General features: G+C 42.9%; 1 protein-coding gene across 1 annotated transcript in view; it reads right to left on the bottom strand.

Moving 5' to 3' along the window:
* The window catches only part of LOC142775985 (histone-lysine N-methyltransferase EHMT1-like), a 273651-nt gene that overhangs the window by 119262 nt on the left and 136431 nt on the right, over positions 1 to 17958 (bottom strand). The window contains exons 15-18 of the mRNA XM_075878664.1: positions 12085 to 12200; positions 10504 to 10542; positions 10347 to 10410; positions 5865 to 5968 (exon numbers count right to left, since the gene is read on the bottom strand). Coding sequence (XP_075734779.1) covers positions 5865 to 5968; positions 10347 to 10410; positions 10504 to 10542; positions 12085 to 12200 — 323 coding nt within the window. The remainder of the gene's footprint in view (positions 1 to 5864; positions 5969 to 10346; positions 10411 to 10503; positions 10543 to 12084; positions 12201 to 17958) is intronic.

The raw sequence follows: 17958 nt of genomic DNA, 5'->3' as shown, positions 1-17958 counted from the left end.
GACCCCGCAAGTGCGAGATACCTGGATGTGCAGGGCCAAGGCACACTTGGCTTGACTGTCTCATTGTGAAAGCGGCCCACTGCCTGACGAGCTGCACACCTCAGAATTTTTCCGCAAAATTTTGCATCTATCTATTCATTCAAAAATAACTAAGAGTGCATTCCCATCATTGACAAGTTCTTTTGTGGATGCAACATGTAAAATGTTTGATGCCGTTTCAGATATTTATAAGTTTTTTGAGACTTTTAGCAACGTCAACAAACAGAAGCGAGACATTTTAGTACAGCCGAATATCCATAATTCACACTGAAGGGGCCCGAAAATTTGTTCGAATTAAAAGAAGTTCGAATTAATGAAAACTAAATGAACGGAGGGCTCACCATGCAGTGGCACCTGTTCATTGAGCTAACACATGAGGGGGAAGTTTCAGAAGACTTACATTTAATCATAAGTCACAGGACATCTGTCATTATTTGAAGTAATCAGTGATGCACGTCTGTACACGTTTGCCTTGCAGAGAGTCAATCAATTTCGCACACAGCTTGCAAAGCATTTCTACTTTGGCTTCAGCCTTCTCCTGGCAAAAGAAGTTGCACGCAGCAATGTCCAGCGCGGACACCCTCTAAAGACGACGACAACGACTGCGTCTTCACTACAACCCTCTGCGCCGCAGCCGCATAGTGGCCAGCACGCTACGAGAAAGGAGGAGCGTCTTCAGGCAAAGAGAAGCAGATCGGCATGTGAGAGAGAACCAACCCTTAAGGGAGGACATGGGACCCGATAGTGAAATATATTAGTATTGGGCCTAGAGACATGATTTTTTCAGGGAATATTCAGCTTTGTACACTGATCTAAAATGTGTAATTACATTTTCTTTACATCAATAAAAAAAACAACTATTTTTATTTTATAAATTTGGGATGTGACTTGCATAAAAAGTAATGCATCAAGAGCTATAATTGAACCTGTATATTGCTGAATATTCAAAGAGTGCAAATATGCAATTTCATGCTAGTATCTAAATTTTACTTAAAATTATGAAGTTTTTATGTCGCAGTCTCTTTACTCTGAATTTTCACCGGTGATTTCTGGAAAATTTTTAAATTTTACAATTTCCTTAAGCATTTTACCAAGGTTTTCTTGCACACTTCAATACCCTACCATTCAAACAAACAAAAAAAAAGATCATAAAACTCGAATCAGTATTAGCACACAGTGCTCATCCCAAAATTCAAAACATGCAAAAATCTGTATTTGAGAAAAACGAAAAAACTGAAAAAGTTGTGAAAATAAAAACTTTATGCATGAAAGCCACAGCCCTTGTATTCACAATCACACAGAAAGCCCCTGCGGAGTAGTCTGAAGCAGGCTTTTGCTTGTGCTTCTTCTTTGCGGCTGCCTGGAACGCCGCTGAAGATGCACGTTTCCTCTCCGAGCCGACAGCACGGCGATAGTCTCTCTCGACTGCCCGCTGGTTACCTGTGCATGTTTGAGCTAGCTGCGGTTCACGCAAAATAAGCAAACTAGATTCCTTGTTCCCTAAGTTGAAACGCATAACAGCATCTGCCATGGCAGTCTCAACAGCAAACAATGACGCGTTTTTGTCCTTCGGTGAGAGGCTCCAAATGACCGAATGCAAGGCCTCATTCGCATTTTGCGTCTTTCCTCTGGTGCATCTCTGCAGAAGCTTCTTGTCGGACAAGCGTTCATGAATAGGACGCAGTGCATTGCTCACAGACTCTGGCGAATTGTACTTGCTTTTAGGAATAGGCTCATTCCTTGCCATGGCTGCATTATGCTTACACCAAGACTCGGGGCCGTGGGGACAAAAGGTGTGGTTTGATTTTTCGTCAGTGGATGTCACATGATGATACGTAGCCCGCACAGCCTTGTACATCTCATCTACATTCCCAGAATGAGATTTCAAAGCCCAGCCGTAATAACTCATCAATTTTATGATGAGGTCACCTGTGAAGCGACCCTTGCCACTGATGCGCTTGCTGCTGTCCCCTTTGTGCTTCTGCACGAGGTTCTGAAGCGCAGTCTCCATGCGCTTGGTTCGAGCAGTCTTCTTTTTTTCAACATTTATGAAGCTATACACCTTAGGTTCTTTGAAAGCACTGTACGACCGGCTGTCACCATCACAAAGCATTGTGCACCTGAGGCCATGAAGTGAAAGGGAGTGCTGAAATAAAATCATTGCTGCCTCTACTTCCATTTGGCCAGCCTTGCATGAGGTATTTTTCTGGCATGAATATTTGGCTTTTCATTCAGAGTATTCTGGGCTCTCAGGTTTTGAACCACATTTACAGCCGAGGCAAAATTAGAAAGCACAACATAGTCTAGCACATAACCTGAAAAAACTTCTACCACAGTGGCTATTCCAATGTGAGAGGTGTGTCCTCTTGCGTGCCAGCTTCTATCAAAAGAGACGGCAATATTTCCGGGTTTGCCGAAATTGAGGTCCTTGTAGAGGCACTTTACCACTGTGGCACACTTAGACAAATGTTCGGCACAAGCTCTTGTTGCTGCTGGCTGAAGCTTCATTTTCAAGTACTCTTGGTACGTTTTCGTGTGAAGGCCCCGATGTGAAACACCGATAGCGGCAAAAAAGTCGTTCAGAGCTGTCTGACCATTCTCAGTGCTCTGAACCGTATGCGCCGTGCGAACATTGATTTCGAACGGGTTGCAGTTACTGCTGCCACCAGCCCATCGCGAGCTCCATTTCGAACTAACTTCTCCGCAGTTGCTGCAGTGAAGTACGGCGTCGCTGCAGTACAGCGACACCATACTCACGCGTGTCACGTTCAATGGTCAACTGACCACGGCACACTCGGCAAGCCGAATGTTCTATTAGTAAGCTGTTCACCATGTTGAGGTCAACCATACTATATCTCGGGGCTAACGAACTTTCGGTACCGTGCTGACTCGCAAGAACCCTCATTTTGCGATCAGTTGCCGAGACCGAGAAAAGTTCCGCTGCTTTTTGCTGGGCGCGACGCTCAATGAGTTCTCGGACAGCCGATGTCAAAAATGTCGCATCTATCTTCGCAGCTCGATTACACATACTTGAAGTACTGCAGGCAACGGTCGCAGTCGCCGCCATGCTTTCTCCGGCTGCGAGACCTGCTGCAGCAGCATTCTCTGCTGTCCTAATCACAAGAGGCGGCGTTGTTTCCTGGCGCCATGTTGAAGTATTACCGCAATCAGCTGATTCCGACGGCACCGTGGTCCCCGTCGGGATCGCTTGTGTAGCAACGCCGCTTTGTCGCAGAATCCGTTGCGCTCTTCCGCCAAATCTGCAGATATCTTCGTCGGCAGTTGCGATGGTTTATGGCACTCCAAGCGAGTGTCGCCACTGGTAGAAGAAGCGATCGAAGGCTGCCTTTTTGTCAGGCTGCTACATCGTGGCGACTGCCGGTCTACTGTCCCGCTCGGCTCTGCCGACGTAGCCTGCGCTGGCTGCGATGACTCCTTGGGCTGCACAGAACATTTTTTCTGTCGCTTGCCGAATTTGTGAAGTGTGCGGAACTTTCGAGCACAGTTCGGCATCTCAATTCCGATCGCAAAACTACAAAACTTCCGAAATGGCGGTGACGATGCACATGTTTGCGGCCGCGCATGCGTGATCACCAGTGTTGTCAGTCCCCGCGCTCCAATCAAAAGCCGCTGTTCACTCACGTGACTGCAATGGACCAATGATACTGCATGGTTTTGTCATTTGTTTTTGCCTGGTAGCGCAGACTGGCATTGACGGTTCGTTCCTGGCGGGAAAGCGAGCTCAACAGAAGCCTTTCAAACGAGACTAAGATGGCCGGGATCCGAGCATCGCAAAAGGGGGCAGTTTCCGGCGATTTCATAAGCGAAACCAAGTGCTGGGATGAATAAAAACAAAATTTTTTGGCTCAACGACGCATCATTTTCGAGTAAATTTTTTGCTGGCAGGTGCAGGATGATATGAAGATAACGAAAACCACCAAACTGAAAAATAGAGTTTTTGGCCTTTTTTCGTCGCCAAGACCCTTGTGCCCCCTTAACAGCAGCTTTTTCTTTTTCTTTTTGCTCAACGGTACAGCACTACTGATCATGGTAGTGCTGTACGGTATTCACATCCATGGCAGTTCAGGGTGTGCCTATTATCTGTGTAAATAAAAACAATGGGAGTTTTCACGTCCAGACTGGGGGGTAACGACACGATTGTGCGAGTAACTACGATATATATCCTTGCTCCACCTGAAATGAGCTACCAGCAGCCCTTCCAGAGCATATGACGACAGCCCATAAATCAATCACCAGTGCCTCATTACTATCGAGCCCACGACGGTCGCATTTTGATGGAGGCGAAATGGTAGAGGCCTGCATACTGTGCGATGTCAGTGGACGGAACACCAGAGCAATGAAATTTCTAAAGCCCTCCACAGCATTTCTCATATTCATATCTTGGTTTTGGGATATTAACACTAGACATTATTATATAATCACTGCCACCGAATTCTTTTGAGGTCACAAGTTTGAAAAGTGTGTCTTGCTGTTGAGCAAACTTGCACAACAGTAGTTGCGTTGGCACTGTGCATGGCTTAACTGGGGCACATGCACAACTGGTTTTATCACCTGAATTCCTGGGCTGTAGGTGTGACTACGGTGACTCCAAGATGATGCGTCACACATTTAGACGTAGTGGAAGTGCAGCCACCGGTAATAGCTGCCATTAAATTCACGGTTCTGGCACAATTTGGTGCCAGAACCGTGACGAGTACGACCTTCACCCTGCAAGGGTGAAGGTCAAACTCGACACTGGAGCTGACATCACGCGATACTGAACGAAGCTTTTCATTTTTCTTACGTTTAGAGGTCGTAGATTGGCCTGGTTAATCTTTTGTTACAAAAATATGACAAATAAATTTTTTCTTTCGTGTTTAGTATAGTTTTACACATTTCATTTTTCATGCGCAGACTCAATGGGGAAGCACAGCACTTCTTATGACAATTTGAAATATGAAGATGTTGCTTCAATAATCAAAAACTCACACGATTCAGAATGTTAACACTAATATTTGCCGGGATGTAGCAAGCCAGAGCCAGAACATCATTGGGAATCACACCGTATTGATCCTTCAAACAGATTTTATTCTCAAGTGTTTTCTTAGCTCGCCACGATGATATAGGGGCTATGGTGCTCCACTGCTGACCTGCAGGTCACGGGATCAAATCCCGGTCGTGGCAGCCATATCACCGATGGAGGCAGGAGTATTTGAGGCCCGTGTACTTCAATTTAAAAAACACCAGGTGGCTGAAATTTCTGGAGCCTTCCACTGCGTCGCTTATAATCATACTGCTGTTATGCGATGTTAAACTCCAACATTTATTATTATTAAGCATTTATTAACATGCTTCTAAATATAATCGCATGGCTTTTCACTGTATATCACCCCCACTGCTGCGGGTGTGAATCGCATCGTTTCAGATCTGGTGAAATACCACAGCAAGAAACAAGCTAGACCTTTCGTGTGCCTGCTGACTACCTGATGGGGCGCCAGCAGAACAGCGGTGGCATGAACCGATCGGCGGAAAAACGAAGCACTCGGCAAGCGCAGGGGCAGAAAGTAGCAAACAAAACCGGACAAGCGCCGCCTTTGTGCTTTTATGCAGGTGCGCCACATTTACAATCTCGCCACCAGTTTGCGCCACACGGTCCGCGGCCACGCGTTCGTGTGTTTCCCCTAACAGTGGATCGTACTGTACATTTTCAGACGGTGTGGGTGGCCAAAGGCCACTCATAAGTTATGTTAGAGTGACTGCAATTCATATGCCAGTAATTTAAGTCTGGCAATACTAGATGTTTACTGTGTTCGAACGCAACTTACCTGTGAAGCACACGTTCAACACGCAGTTTGCTCTTGACCAGCCGTCCAAGCTTCTGGTTGATGCTCAGCAAGGTATAACTTGTGACTTTGCCATCCTTGCAACACTAAAAAAGAAAGAACTTGTTGTTATTTCCAGCAGTTTTGCATGCACACAAGTACAGCAGCAGCTTCCATTTGTACCACAGCCCATTCCTTTCTGTCCTCGTGTTCTTTCCCGTTCAACCGCTAAAACCTATTGAATCACCCCTCACCATTGCCAAGCACCAAGGGACAGTTTTCTTTCTCGTATAGCAGTGCATGAACTTTTTGAGCTAAAGTGCACTCAAAATGAAACTAAATTCAATGATGTGATTGACCAAAGGCATTCTGGTGCAGCTTCTGGAGAAACTAAAATCTCCTTTGAAGCAATTACTTGGCACACATCATTTATTAGGCCAGAGAAGCTGTAACACGTGCCAAATGAAGTCCACTTATGCCCCATGCACGCGTGTGCATTTACCCCTAAACATGAAATCCACTTTTCACTTGAAATTTCTAAACATGAGTACTCCTCGTGTTTAGAAATTTCAAAACATGAAATCTCCTAAGCATGAGTACTCTTAAGAGGAGATGCGGGTCGAAAAACGCGAGTTTACTTAAAAATTACCGATTTTTTTATTTATGCCTGTTTTGATAAGATTAGTACTTCTACTGTTGTGAAAAAAATAATACAGGTCGAGACTTAACTGGAAATGCTTTAAAATTGCATATTAAGAGCACAAGGTGCCTGTTAAAAGGTCGAAAGTGTGCAGTCTTCGAGCACCTTGCCGCCGATAATGCGCCGCAGCTCGTCACTGTTGATCACATGAGTCGAAGAGTCTAGCCCCACTCTTCAAATAACAACAGTTTCTCTCGCTGATGCAGCGCAATAAATGATAAAAAGAAGCACACTTCTGCACGTCTTTCGAGTGCCTCGACTGGCTTATCACATGGTATGGATCGGGGACCACCATTGGCCGCTGCGCGCCTGTATGTGCTGTGAAACCTATTTGCGGGGTCCATGTCTTGTCGAGCAGCAATGCTGAACAATGCTTTTCTCGTGTAATTATCTCCGTTATGAATGAAAAAAGGAATTGCGTGCTAGCGAAAACCGTTGTGCGGCGTGCTCTATAGGAGTAGGCTACGAGCAGCTGGTCCGATTTGCAGCAGATAATGGCTTGCAAAAGCCAATGCGTCAAAAGTTATTCACACCCATCAGCCGGAAAGTTCGTGATGCGGCAATGGATGACGTCAGCGCCAATCTTGCGAGGTTGAAAGAGCTCGCAGTGAGAGAACTTAGCAAAGACGACATTGCCGTTATGTACGACTGGCACAAACATGGCCGCAAAATGGCATGACACTGGACTTTGTTTGGATTTCGCAGTCCTGTCGAACTTCTTCCTATCTTGCAGTTGGCACAAGGCTCTGCCAGATGGAGCGGAAGTTTCGCAAGCGCTTCATGGCCCTGTCTGTGAGCAAAATGTCTGTGAGGAGTCGGCTCGATGAAGACGAGAGGGACAAACTCAAGGTGCTGGAATATTTCGGTCTCAGTGGCCACTACAAGAGGGATTGTTCTTTTAGGTGTGCAAATTTCATCAGATTTAATATCTTTCACAACTAAAAACTCAATTTTAACTTTAAAACTCGTTTTTCTCAGAACGCAAGTTTCGCCATTTTTTTCAATGTGCCCCTCCTTTTTCAGGCACTTCTAGTGCTCGGATATGCATGAAATTTTGCTCACATATTTTTCAAAGTATGACAAATGCAAGTATCTCGTTTAAATTCCAATATTTTATTGTATAATAAAAAAATTGTATGTAAACCTTCACTAGGGTAGGTGAAATGTGGACTTTTTACGTCTTATTTTTCGCGCGTATTACATATTTTGTAAGTGCTTCCTAATTAGGTATTTGCATTCTACACTTTATGAACATTATGAACTATGAATAGTAAAAAATTACAGAAGTTTAGGGAGGAAAAGAGGGGGGGCAATAGAGTTAAGGCTTAAACTTTGTCTTGCTGCAGAGGTAAAAGTGTGCAACTTGCAAGAAAACTAATATATTTGAAATCAGCATAAAAAGTTCCATAAACAGCTCAAGTTTTATTGCTCTAGGGTGAATATTTTTAAAAAAGTGTCTTCAAGAAGCATCTCCCCTAAAAGTACTCCTAAATATGAAATCCACTTTTCACTTGAAATTCACTGACCTTCACATTTCTGAAGACATCCCCAAATTTGTTAAGTCCAGCTAGCTCACGCCACCTAACACTTCCGAAGAATTCACTTCATGTTTGCAAATGACTTTGATTCTCTTGATGTTTTAGTTACAATACTGGATGCACAAGCTGCCTTAATTTTCCATGCACTCTATTTGCTCTCCAAAAATTAAGACAGATTTGCAAAAATTAAGGCAGATTTGCATAGTGGTGTCAAGCCTAAAGGAAGTGCAGAGCTTGGCAGCCTCATTTGTTTCTCTTCAGTTTTCTTTCTTTCCTCCTCCCTTTCTTTTTTTTTCTGTTCTTTGTCTTTTTTCACTCCTTATTTTTATATTTTGTTTTATTTATATTTCTCCCTTCCTTTTTCTCTTTCAATTTCTCACTTGTTCTCTTTCTTTTCTATTCTTCTACATGATTTTCCTTGCATTATGCCAAGCAGTGACAGCATACGATAGCCTGGGCGCCTAAAGTGATCTGCATTTATACACTCAAACCTCATTATAACAAAGTCGCACCCACCAGGAAAATACTTCATCATGTCCACGAATATGTTATAGACATATATTTGCAGCACTTTATAATTCTTAATTCATTATATTAGGGTTTATTATATAGAGGCTTGAGTATTATCATCAAGGCACTCCAAAAACAAGAGAAAAAAAAGCTTCACCTTGGCGTGAGCGTGAGCTCATTACGCTACAGATGGCTAAGCTACACCTGATTTTGCCTGAGCTATACGAAGCGATGACAGCATATAATAGCTTAAACCCCTAAAGTGATCCACGCTTGAAAGAAAAAGTGTGGTTACAATTGTACCTTTAGTACAACCTAGGCTTTCATTGTGCGGAAAAGGGTCTGCAGTCATGCTTTATGTACAGTATCGTTAAGGTCCGAGTTAACAAGCTGTTAATAGCAAACAAGGTTTAATAACCTGTCCTTTGTTCCTGTTATTCAATATGTGCTCGACAAAACTTAGAGCAAAGGGGGAAGGAGGAGGGGAGTTTTTGTTAACAGTTAACCTGCTTGACATGTACGCCTGCCGGGGTCAAGATACCCAGCGGAGATATACCGAAAAAATGAGACACCATGCTTTCTCAGCAGGGTAACAGTCACCGTAAAGCACATGGTATTGTTGATAAAGTCTACCCATTGCACAGCGTTAAAGTAGACACCCTGCATGAACTAGACCAAACAGCACTACAAATAAAATTAAAAGAGAATGAAATGAATGGCTGCTTTTACATGCACGTAATGCATTACAGTAGACTCTCGTTAAATGGAACCTGAAAAAAAGTGTTCCACTTAGCACGAGTTGCGTTTACCGAAATAAACAAGGTTGTAGTATTAAGGTACGAAACCAATCTTATTAAAGGCAGTTGCTCCGTTTAAGCAGTAATTCAATTCAAGAGATTCGTGTTTACCAATAGCCTACTCTTCAACAGTTTAATGAAGTCAGTTAAGTAAGACTGTCGTCCAAGAAAAACTAGGTCATTAATACTTTTTTTTGACAGTAACCGCAACAGTTAGAAACAATTTTATTGAGCTCAATAATCTTATCTCACAGTAAGGTCCAGTGGACTACCGAAACAGAAAACTAATGCAGCAAGTTAGTTGCAATTATTAGCAATGCTTGTGCCCAGCAACTAACTACTTGAACTGCTACATAGAATTTTCCTGTCCGCTGTGATGACCACTTGAAATTGTAGGGGGTAACGTAGGGATTTCGTGCGCCTGTCTCGTTTCTCACCGAAAAAACTCAAAAATGACATTTGGAATGTGCTTGGCACAAATAATGAAATTTTTGCCAAAGATGTGGATGGATGTAGCAGGTTTCACCTCTTGGCACAGTTTGGCGCAATCGGCACAACTATCACATAACTATATTTGTTCCTGTAACAGGGATATGATTAGTTTTAGTCTGGCTGTCCAAGTTTCAAGAATGTTCCTTCTAAGGAAACTAGGCTGGTTTTCCCTACAGCATTATAAAATGTGGAGAAAGGTTCATTTTTCTTCTACAACATACTATGCACCTACCATAATCACATAGAACTCATCATAATCACTTAGAACTCATCTAGTTGAATAAATATTGTGATGCAAAAATTTTATTGCATAGTACCGAGTGGTTAGACAAACGTGTCATCATGCAACAACTGATAACACACGGCTTTTAATGTAAACTGATTCAGCACACCTTAACTGAAAAAAAAAAAATAAATCAGGCCCGGCAGTTGCTGTAGTTTTACTTACTCTCATTGGTGTGTGACCAAGCTTGTTTTCAATATCCCACTGAGCCTTGTTGTTCATCAGCAGCCTAAATATGTAGAATGTGAGAAGTTGAAATAGCAAATCTCCATGTATGACTATTCAAACCATAATAACAGCAAGCAGACAATAAAATACTTACAACACCACATCATAGTTGTCCTGCCTCGCAGCCACATGTCTTGGAAAGAGAAAGAACAAACATGCAGTGTGACATGCTGGAAACAAAGCACATCTGACAAAACTGTGCATCTGTGTCATTAGGTCATTATCAATGACCATATTCAATTTAAAGTGGTCCTGATTTCCCCCGACCTTGAAGTGCCGAATAGGCTTCCTTCTAGGTCGATTACACAATGTGAAAGAAGCAGTAAAGGTTGAAGTGATACAGTAGGCTTCGTCTAATTTGACTACAGTTAGTTATGTCTCTACGGAAGGTCTAGGTCAGCACCTATACATTTTTATGGGACCAAGCTTTTGCTATTCCTATCCTGAAATAAAGTGCATGTTTGATTTCTGCCTAACTTCGGTGGTCCAATGTCATTTTTACATTCCTATTATACTTTGGACAAATAAATCATAGGTGCAAGTTCACCTAGGGGACATGTTAAAATCAGTGGAACTAATACTGCCAAATAACACAGTTGTCTTTCTAATTCAAACAGTTTTGGCAGCCCCTTCAATGTAAAATTAATGGAAGTTAGCTGCATTAAACGAGCAGCGACACAAATTTTGCACCTTCACCCCACCCCCCTGTTGTAGCAGTAGATAGTTTACGACTCAATTAAAATGGCTGGAAACCTCGTTTGCACGGGTGCACAACTGTTATTTTATTTAGATACGTTTTTAGAGCGCCTAGTCACAGTTTTGGATCCAAAAAGTATCGAGCTAGGCAGGAGAAGTTCTGGCAACAAGGTAAACAAACACACCTGGCCATGTCACCACGTAATACTGTGATGTGGGCGCCGCAGCACAAGCAAAGCTGCAGGCACAGAGGAACAAATCATGGGTAGCGCAAGTGCAAGCAACCAGCCAACACAAACTTGTGATATAGGTTTGTTGACATTGCCACCGTGTCGATGTCGGCGTTGCTCTACATCTCACTCAGTCGCATGGCATGCACTTCAAAATTGATTTTAAATATGTTCAAGAATATATCTGCCCTTCATATTTCGTACATGTTGTGCATGTCTCCAGATAAATCTATCTCGCTCATTATCTCGCGTATGAAATTTTCTGTCAAAGCTTGATTAAAGACACAGCAGGTGGTCAACAAAGGCAGGTTTTGCACATCTTGAATGCGAGCAGTAGTGTATTCGTCTACTAACACACCTATTATACAATGGCTGGGCATTTTTTATGCAGCCGAACCCCTTTACAAGAGACACTGATATAAGAGACACCAGTATGCCTACAGTAACATACGAAGGATATGAAAATGCATACAAGGTCCCCTGCTTATAAAAGGCACCTCATATAAAGAACGAGAATTGCTGCTCGGAGCATGTCTCTTAAAAGGGGTTTAACTGTAAATACATAGACTAGCCCTGCTCCACACTAAGGCTTCATTAAGTTATCAAAGCTAACACATCATGATGTGATACTATGATAACAATGTGAGCATTTAATTCATAATTCCTCGATTATAAAAATATTCAAATTCCTAAATTACTTCATCACATGACCCAGCTTAACGTAGCATGCGAGTAATACAGATACTAACAATGGAGTATCACCGCGCACGTTCCTGGCATTGGGATCACAGCCACGCTCCAAGTACATCCACGAAATCTTGACATTGCCTGAGTAGGCAGACCAGTGCAGTGCTGTGTTCCCCTCCTGAAATGAAAAGGTACAAAAATAAGTTTGCTGCTTCCTAAACAAAGCCCTCAAGTCCCCGACTGATTTTTCCGACCCTCAGGAGCCGAGACAACATCCAGAAATGACGATAGTTATAGCGTGAGAACAAAACGACGACCCAGAGACAAGAAGGACACGAAAGACACGAAAGTCCTTCTTGTCTCTGTGTCGTCGTTTTGTTCTCGCGCTATAACTATCGTCATGCCATACCAACTAGCCCAAGCTGCTACACCATCCAGAAAACCAGGCAGTCAGAAAAAATTAATTCAGGCAAAAAAAAAGTGTGATATTATTATTCACCGTGCGGCTCAGAAAAACCATCAATCTGTTTCTTCAGGGCACTGTGACTGTGTTTCTGTGACAGCTCAACTTGCACTTCGGCAAGAGTGACAAATACAGTAGACTCCCTTTAAGACGAACTCGAAGGGACCACGATAATTTGTTGTCTTATCAGGACTGCCCCCAAAATCCAAATTTTAACATGCCAAGTACCCTAAATACGTTGCTTTTTTGGAAAACGCTGAATGAAGTACTGTATGCTTATAATGGGGAGGAAAGAAACAAGAAGGAGCATTTATTTGCCTCAGCTTTATAAAACCTATGCTTCATAGTAGCATATTTAGACTAATCCAATGAGTACTTGATTCCTCAAGTTCATAATAATTATGCTCATGTATAAACTGCTACCCTATTTTAACAATAATATTGTAGCACGACCCTACTTTGACGATTAGAAAAAAATAGAGGAAGAGACAAGCATAAATTTCTTTCAAAGAATAGAAAATTTATTCTCGCTATTCACCTTGTGAGAGGCTGTTTTACTGAATTTGCTATCACTCTTGGATACGCTTCCGTTGCACACCGCAACCTTGACAAAGACAATGTACACCAAGTTGCTTATGAAAGTCTGTAAGCTTTCCTTTAAGGTTCAGAAATTTTCTTTTTTCAGCCCACAGTAACTTCTTCTGAACAACATGCAGCTGAAGATCTATAATTACACTACTCACGTTCACAATCCTCAGGCGCACAAAAAAAGACACGATGAAGCTAGTTAGTATGAGATAGCCTTTAGCGGCATGTTGTGTGTAGCGCAATTAATGTGGCTGATGCAGAGCGTGGAGACAGTTCCCGACCCGTCAACTAACGAAGCTGATTGGTTCCGTGAAGGCGAATGCGGGAGACCTGCGCACGCGAAATAAAAGGAGACTCCTTCGTTCACACGGTTCCGTCAAGGTCACCCCGTTTGGGACTAGAAGGGGAAGACTTTCTTGGAAGGGCGTCTGGCAAGAAGCAGGCCAGGCGCTGCTGTTGTTGGCATCCACGCATGCCATTGAGAATGGCACGGGGACCCGACCACTGGGCTGACCAAGACATAGTCGCGGCACAGACGTGAGCTTATCCTCCCCCGCTCTACGCCATTACCGAGTGTTGTTAGAATGGCAGGGTGCCTCGCTGTCACATGCACACTTGGTCAGCGCACAGGGCCAGATGGTGTAACCTCCGTACTTTAAGCGACGTTAATGAGAAAGCTGATGGAGCCTGAGCGTGAGAACGGCTACCAATAAAGGTCGGCCGATACACGGCATGGCATGGGAGAGAGAGTGAATCTGAAATGGGAGAGCAGAGGTTCGGGCTTGGGCTCGGGCAGACGCCTGAGGGTGCAATGAAGAGTCTCTTTGCCGGACTACGGCTCTTCCTTCGCGCTGCTACAGTGCACTCGAGTCATCGAGGGGACCCATTCCGAAGCTCAAACATCTTCCCTCCGTAGCTAGAGTAGGAGCTAGTTGAGGAGGAGGAAATTAACTAAGCTATACCTATTTAGTGTGCAAAACGAGCTTCCTTTGCCCTGCACTTTCAAAATGAAAATAGTGCACCACAGTTCACTGCACTTTATTGAAAACAGATAAGACACACAGGCCCTATGCAAAATAATGAAAACAGACCACAACACGTGCTCAGGCGCCATTGTGTGGTGATGACAATGCATATGACTCTTCTGATGGGAGTGCTAGTGCTGCAGATCTGTTTCATGTGATGATAATGTACAGACAATTTTTGTTCCCATTTTCACTTTCATTCGTTTTTTTTTGGGGGGGGGGGGGGGGCGCCCTTCCCTTGCATTTTCCCATCTAGCCAAGCTCTTATGTTGTTCTTTCTCCACTGTACTCTTGTTGGGAAACTGAAGAACATGAGAAGGAAATATGAAAGTACGAACGCTTTTTGTTGTTTTCTTTGCTGCTAAAACTGTCCCTTTCTCCACCTAAAGGCTAGGGGTGAGCCAGATACTAGCTTTATGTGCTGACCTTTCTTTTTTACTTATCTGCCTTTCTCTCTCCCCGTCAAACTTGATTGCGATTTGCTTTAAGTCTTTGCACCAGAAAGGATTTTTTTTTTAATTTTGATTTTTCTTGTTTGCCTGAATGCTCCCATCAAGAATACAATGTTCATTGCAAGGAGTTTCCATCATTGTGGGTCACTGCAAGAGTTCGTCTTAACAGAAGAGGCCTGTTAGGCAGTTCGTCTTAAGCAAATCTTTTCTGCAATGAGCCTATGAGAAACCAAGCAAACACTCCAGTGTTGTTCGCCTTAAGCAAGAATTTGTCCTAACGGGAGTTTACTGTAGCTCAGTTGGTAGAGCATCGAACGCGTTATTCGAAGGTCGCAACTTCGGTCTTCGGGCAAGTTATCTTTTCGTCCGCTTTTCTTTCTTCACATTTACATTACAGTTACTACTAATAACACCCCCTATACTTTCCTTGGCATGATTGTCTGTTAGATCTCACTAAATCCTCAACTCGTCTTTTAGGTAATTTGATATTGTCTATTTCAAGGTTCAAAAATACTTTTCGACGTTCACTTGCGATAGGCCACTTTGCATTTGTCTTGTATATAATTGCAAAAACGATGCAGCCCCTCTATCAATAAACTAGAAATACGTTTTAATGTTTGTGACTTCATAGAAAGCTTGCACTGTCTTGAGACCCTCAAGACACGGGAAGTCAATCCACTTCCGCAATAAGAGTGGCATTTTATATTATTTTATTGTAGCGGGTGGATTTACAAAATACACATATCTTTTTCCCTTTTGTGTTCCATAATTTGATTAACACATGGCTAGCAAGGGATGTTCATGCACAGAGTATATTTTGCCCAAAACCCCCTCCTTTGTCTATTACAGCTGATAAATGCTGCAATGCTGCACGAGAGTAATGGCTGACCAGTGTTTTCACCAGCACCACCTAGGTGTTGCAACGATGCTCTAAAGAGGGCAGAGTGGTCTTAGACATTTTTTTGTTTATTTCTTCAGTGATCTTGATAAAATTCCACAGGATTATGCAGTTTTTTCTGCTGATTTCAAATATTTAATTAGTTTTCCTGTAACTCATCTTGTTCCTGGGATAACTTAAGTTCACCCCCTGTTGTTTAAGGCCACTATAGAAAAAAAGTGCTTAATTAAAAGTGATAGTTAAGATATGCCAACATAGTCTAATGACTATAGATTGAAAGTATGCAAGAGCTTTAGTTTTTAGGCCTTTCTTGGTTATTTTACAGCAAAATGAACTATCCATTTTCAAAAGCAGTTGAAATTGTGTTACAATTATGATGAGTAATTAATTACAAAGGCTTGTGCTCTAAATTATGCTCCCATACTTGCATTCTACACACATACATGTTTCTATTGCAAGTAGAATTATTGTTGTACCTGACCTAGCTGAAGAGATATTGAGGCCTTCAAACTGAACAGTCGTAAATTTACTCTTTTGAGAAAAATGGTAAAAACTGAAAACACACAGCTTCTTCAAAAAGCAACAATCAAGGTGTGAATATTTTGCAATCATCGTAAAGGTGCTCATAGAAGGTCTGCTATGAATTTACATTCATTGCAGAGCGTCTAACACAGGTGCCGGCAAATTATAAAGAAGTCTCGAAGTCGGTTCCCCATTTTTTTTGCAGGTTCTGCACGTTAACAGCTCCAAGAATCTGGACAGTTAAAATGACATTTAAAAAAATTACCACTTCCTGGTGTGTGAAAATTTGCAAAGAGATAGAAAAATACTTGCAAAAACCAAATATGTCAATTTAAGAAAATGAATTTTTTGGTCACTTTTTGGTCCAAAGACTAGCCTGCCCGCTTAAAGGGCCCCACAACACTTTTCCAAGTAGCCATGAAATGGCTTCACTAAAGGAGCTTATTGCTTCACAAATCAACGGCCGCAAAAATTTTTGGAATCTGTCAAGTATGAGAGAAGTTACAAAACTATGTCACACGCTGTGATTGCTTTCTCTCTTCTTTCATCTAGATGAAAGTACTCGAAGCTAAGCAGGAAGGAATGGCATGGTGGGATGAAGGCATGTCATGTGCATCTCATGAAATTGAGCACTTTTTTTTCTCTGAAATCAAAGCCAACTTTGAGAGTGATAATACACACGCACCTGGTGGCCTCTCACGGCAGCCACAGAAACTAGGAGCCCGCCATGCTCGACTCAGCCAATGGCACGGAAGTTGAGTATATGAAGCAGTGATTTTTTGAGCATATTAGCATCATATGTCAGGAGAAGAGAAAGTTATTTTCAGCTGACTGATAATTCATTGTAAATTCCAGGCCATATGCTGTGCTATAATGTTTGGCTCGCATGTTCTCAGGAGCCTCAACTACCAATCAGCAGAGCTTTCTGACCATGCTGAAAAAGTGTTGCAGGGCCCCTTTAAGTTTATCAGAAAGCTTATGAAAGCTTATCTGAAAGCTCACTTAGGAGAAAGGAGTGGGCACTTTTTCTACTGTTTGGTAAAGACAATAACCTGAATTATTCCGATTCAATGCAGAAAAACATGGGTGTATGTTATGTAGACAGGTTTACGTGAGGCTTTCCAAACCAGCACGGTGGGGAATGGGTATGCGGCTCCTCCCCACCTCACCGCACAAATGGAGCTATGGCAGCATTTATCAACTCTCCAACACAGCACAGGAAAGGTATCAAAAGCAGATCATCAGAAAACGCAGGTTATTTAACCCAGGATGCAGCACCGTGCAACAGTCACAGATTGCAAGCAAAAGAAAGCTCATTGCAAGACTTATCAAGATAACGCACCTGTGGCGCTATAAACCGACCAAAGAAAAGGCCTACTGAGCAGCCGAAGGCCCTATGTTACCTGCTCATTACAGGCCTGTAAGCACCCCTCTGCAGCGAAAGAATGTCACGCAGCAGGGAGCCCGAGTAGTAAGGGTGCTCGAGAACAATCATGGCGCCAATTAGGGCGCATCTATGTATGATAGCGTGGTGACTCGATGCCAGGAAAGAGAAGCACAGCTTGTGCATGAAAGCAAGTTTAGTGCTCTAGCCATGTTTCCTAACGTGCTCCTGGGTGACAGTACCATACAAGAGTGGAAGCTTAAGCCAGTTGGTATACTGTAACACTGGCAATAGGCAATTTAGCTGGCTCTAGGCCAGCATAACACAAATTACTGTCGCGGTACAACGCGAACAAAGCACAGGTACGCCTTGAGACAGCGAAAGCAGCGTGTTCTCAACAGCTGAGCCACAAGATTGTCTTCTTCGTTCTCGAGTCAAGCCAGAGGCCCACTACCTGGTGTCCGCCAAACCCCCCCCCATCATCCTTTTTGTCCACATGTAGACACGGGTCTGTTGTACTTGACACTTTCATGATTTGACGCTTCTTAATTAGGTTCTTCGTTTCCTGTGAAAGCTTGCCAGTGTCCTGTCTAACTACCCTGCC

This window comes from Rhipicephalus microplus, chromosome X (assembly GCF_043290135.1).
Source record: "Rhipicephalus microplus isolate Deutch F79 chromosome X, USDA_Rmic, whole genome shotgun sequence".
In the NCBI taxonomy this organism is placed as follows: domain Eukaryota; kingdom Metazoa; phylum Arthropoda; class Arachnida; order Ixodida; family Ixodidae; genus Rhipicephalus; species Rhipicephalus microplus.
This window is presented reverse-complemented; position numbering and strand designations above follow the sequence as displayed.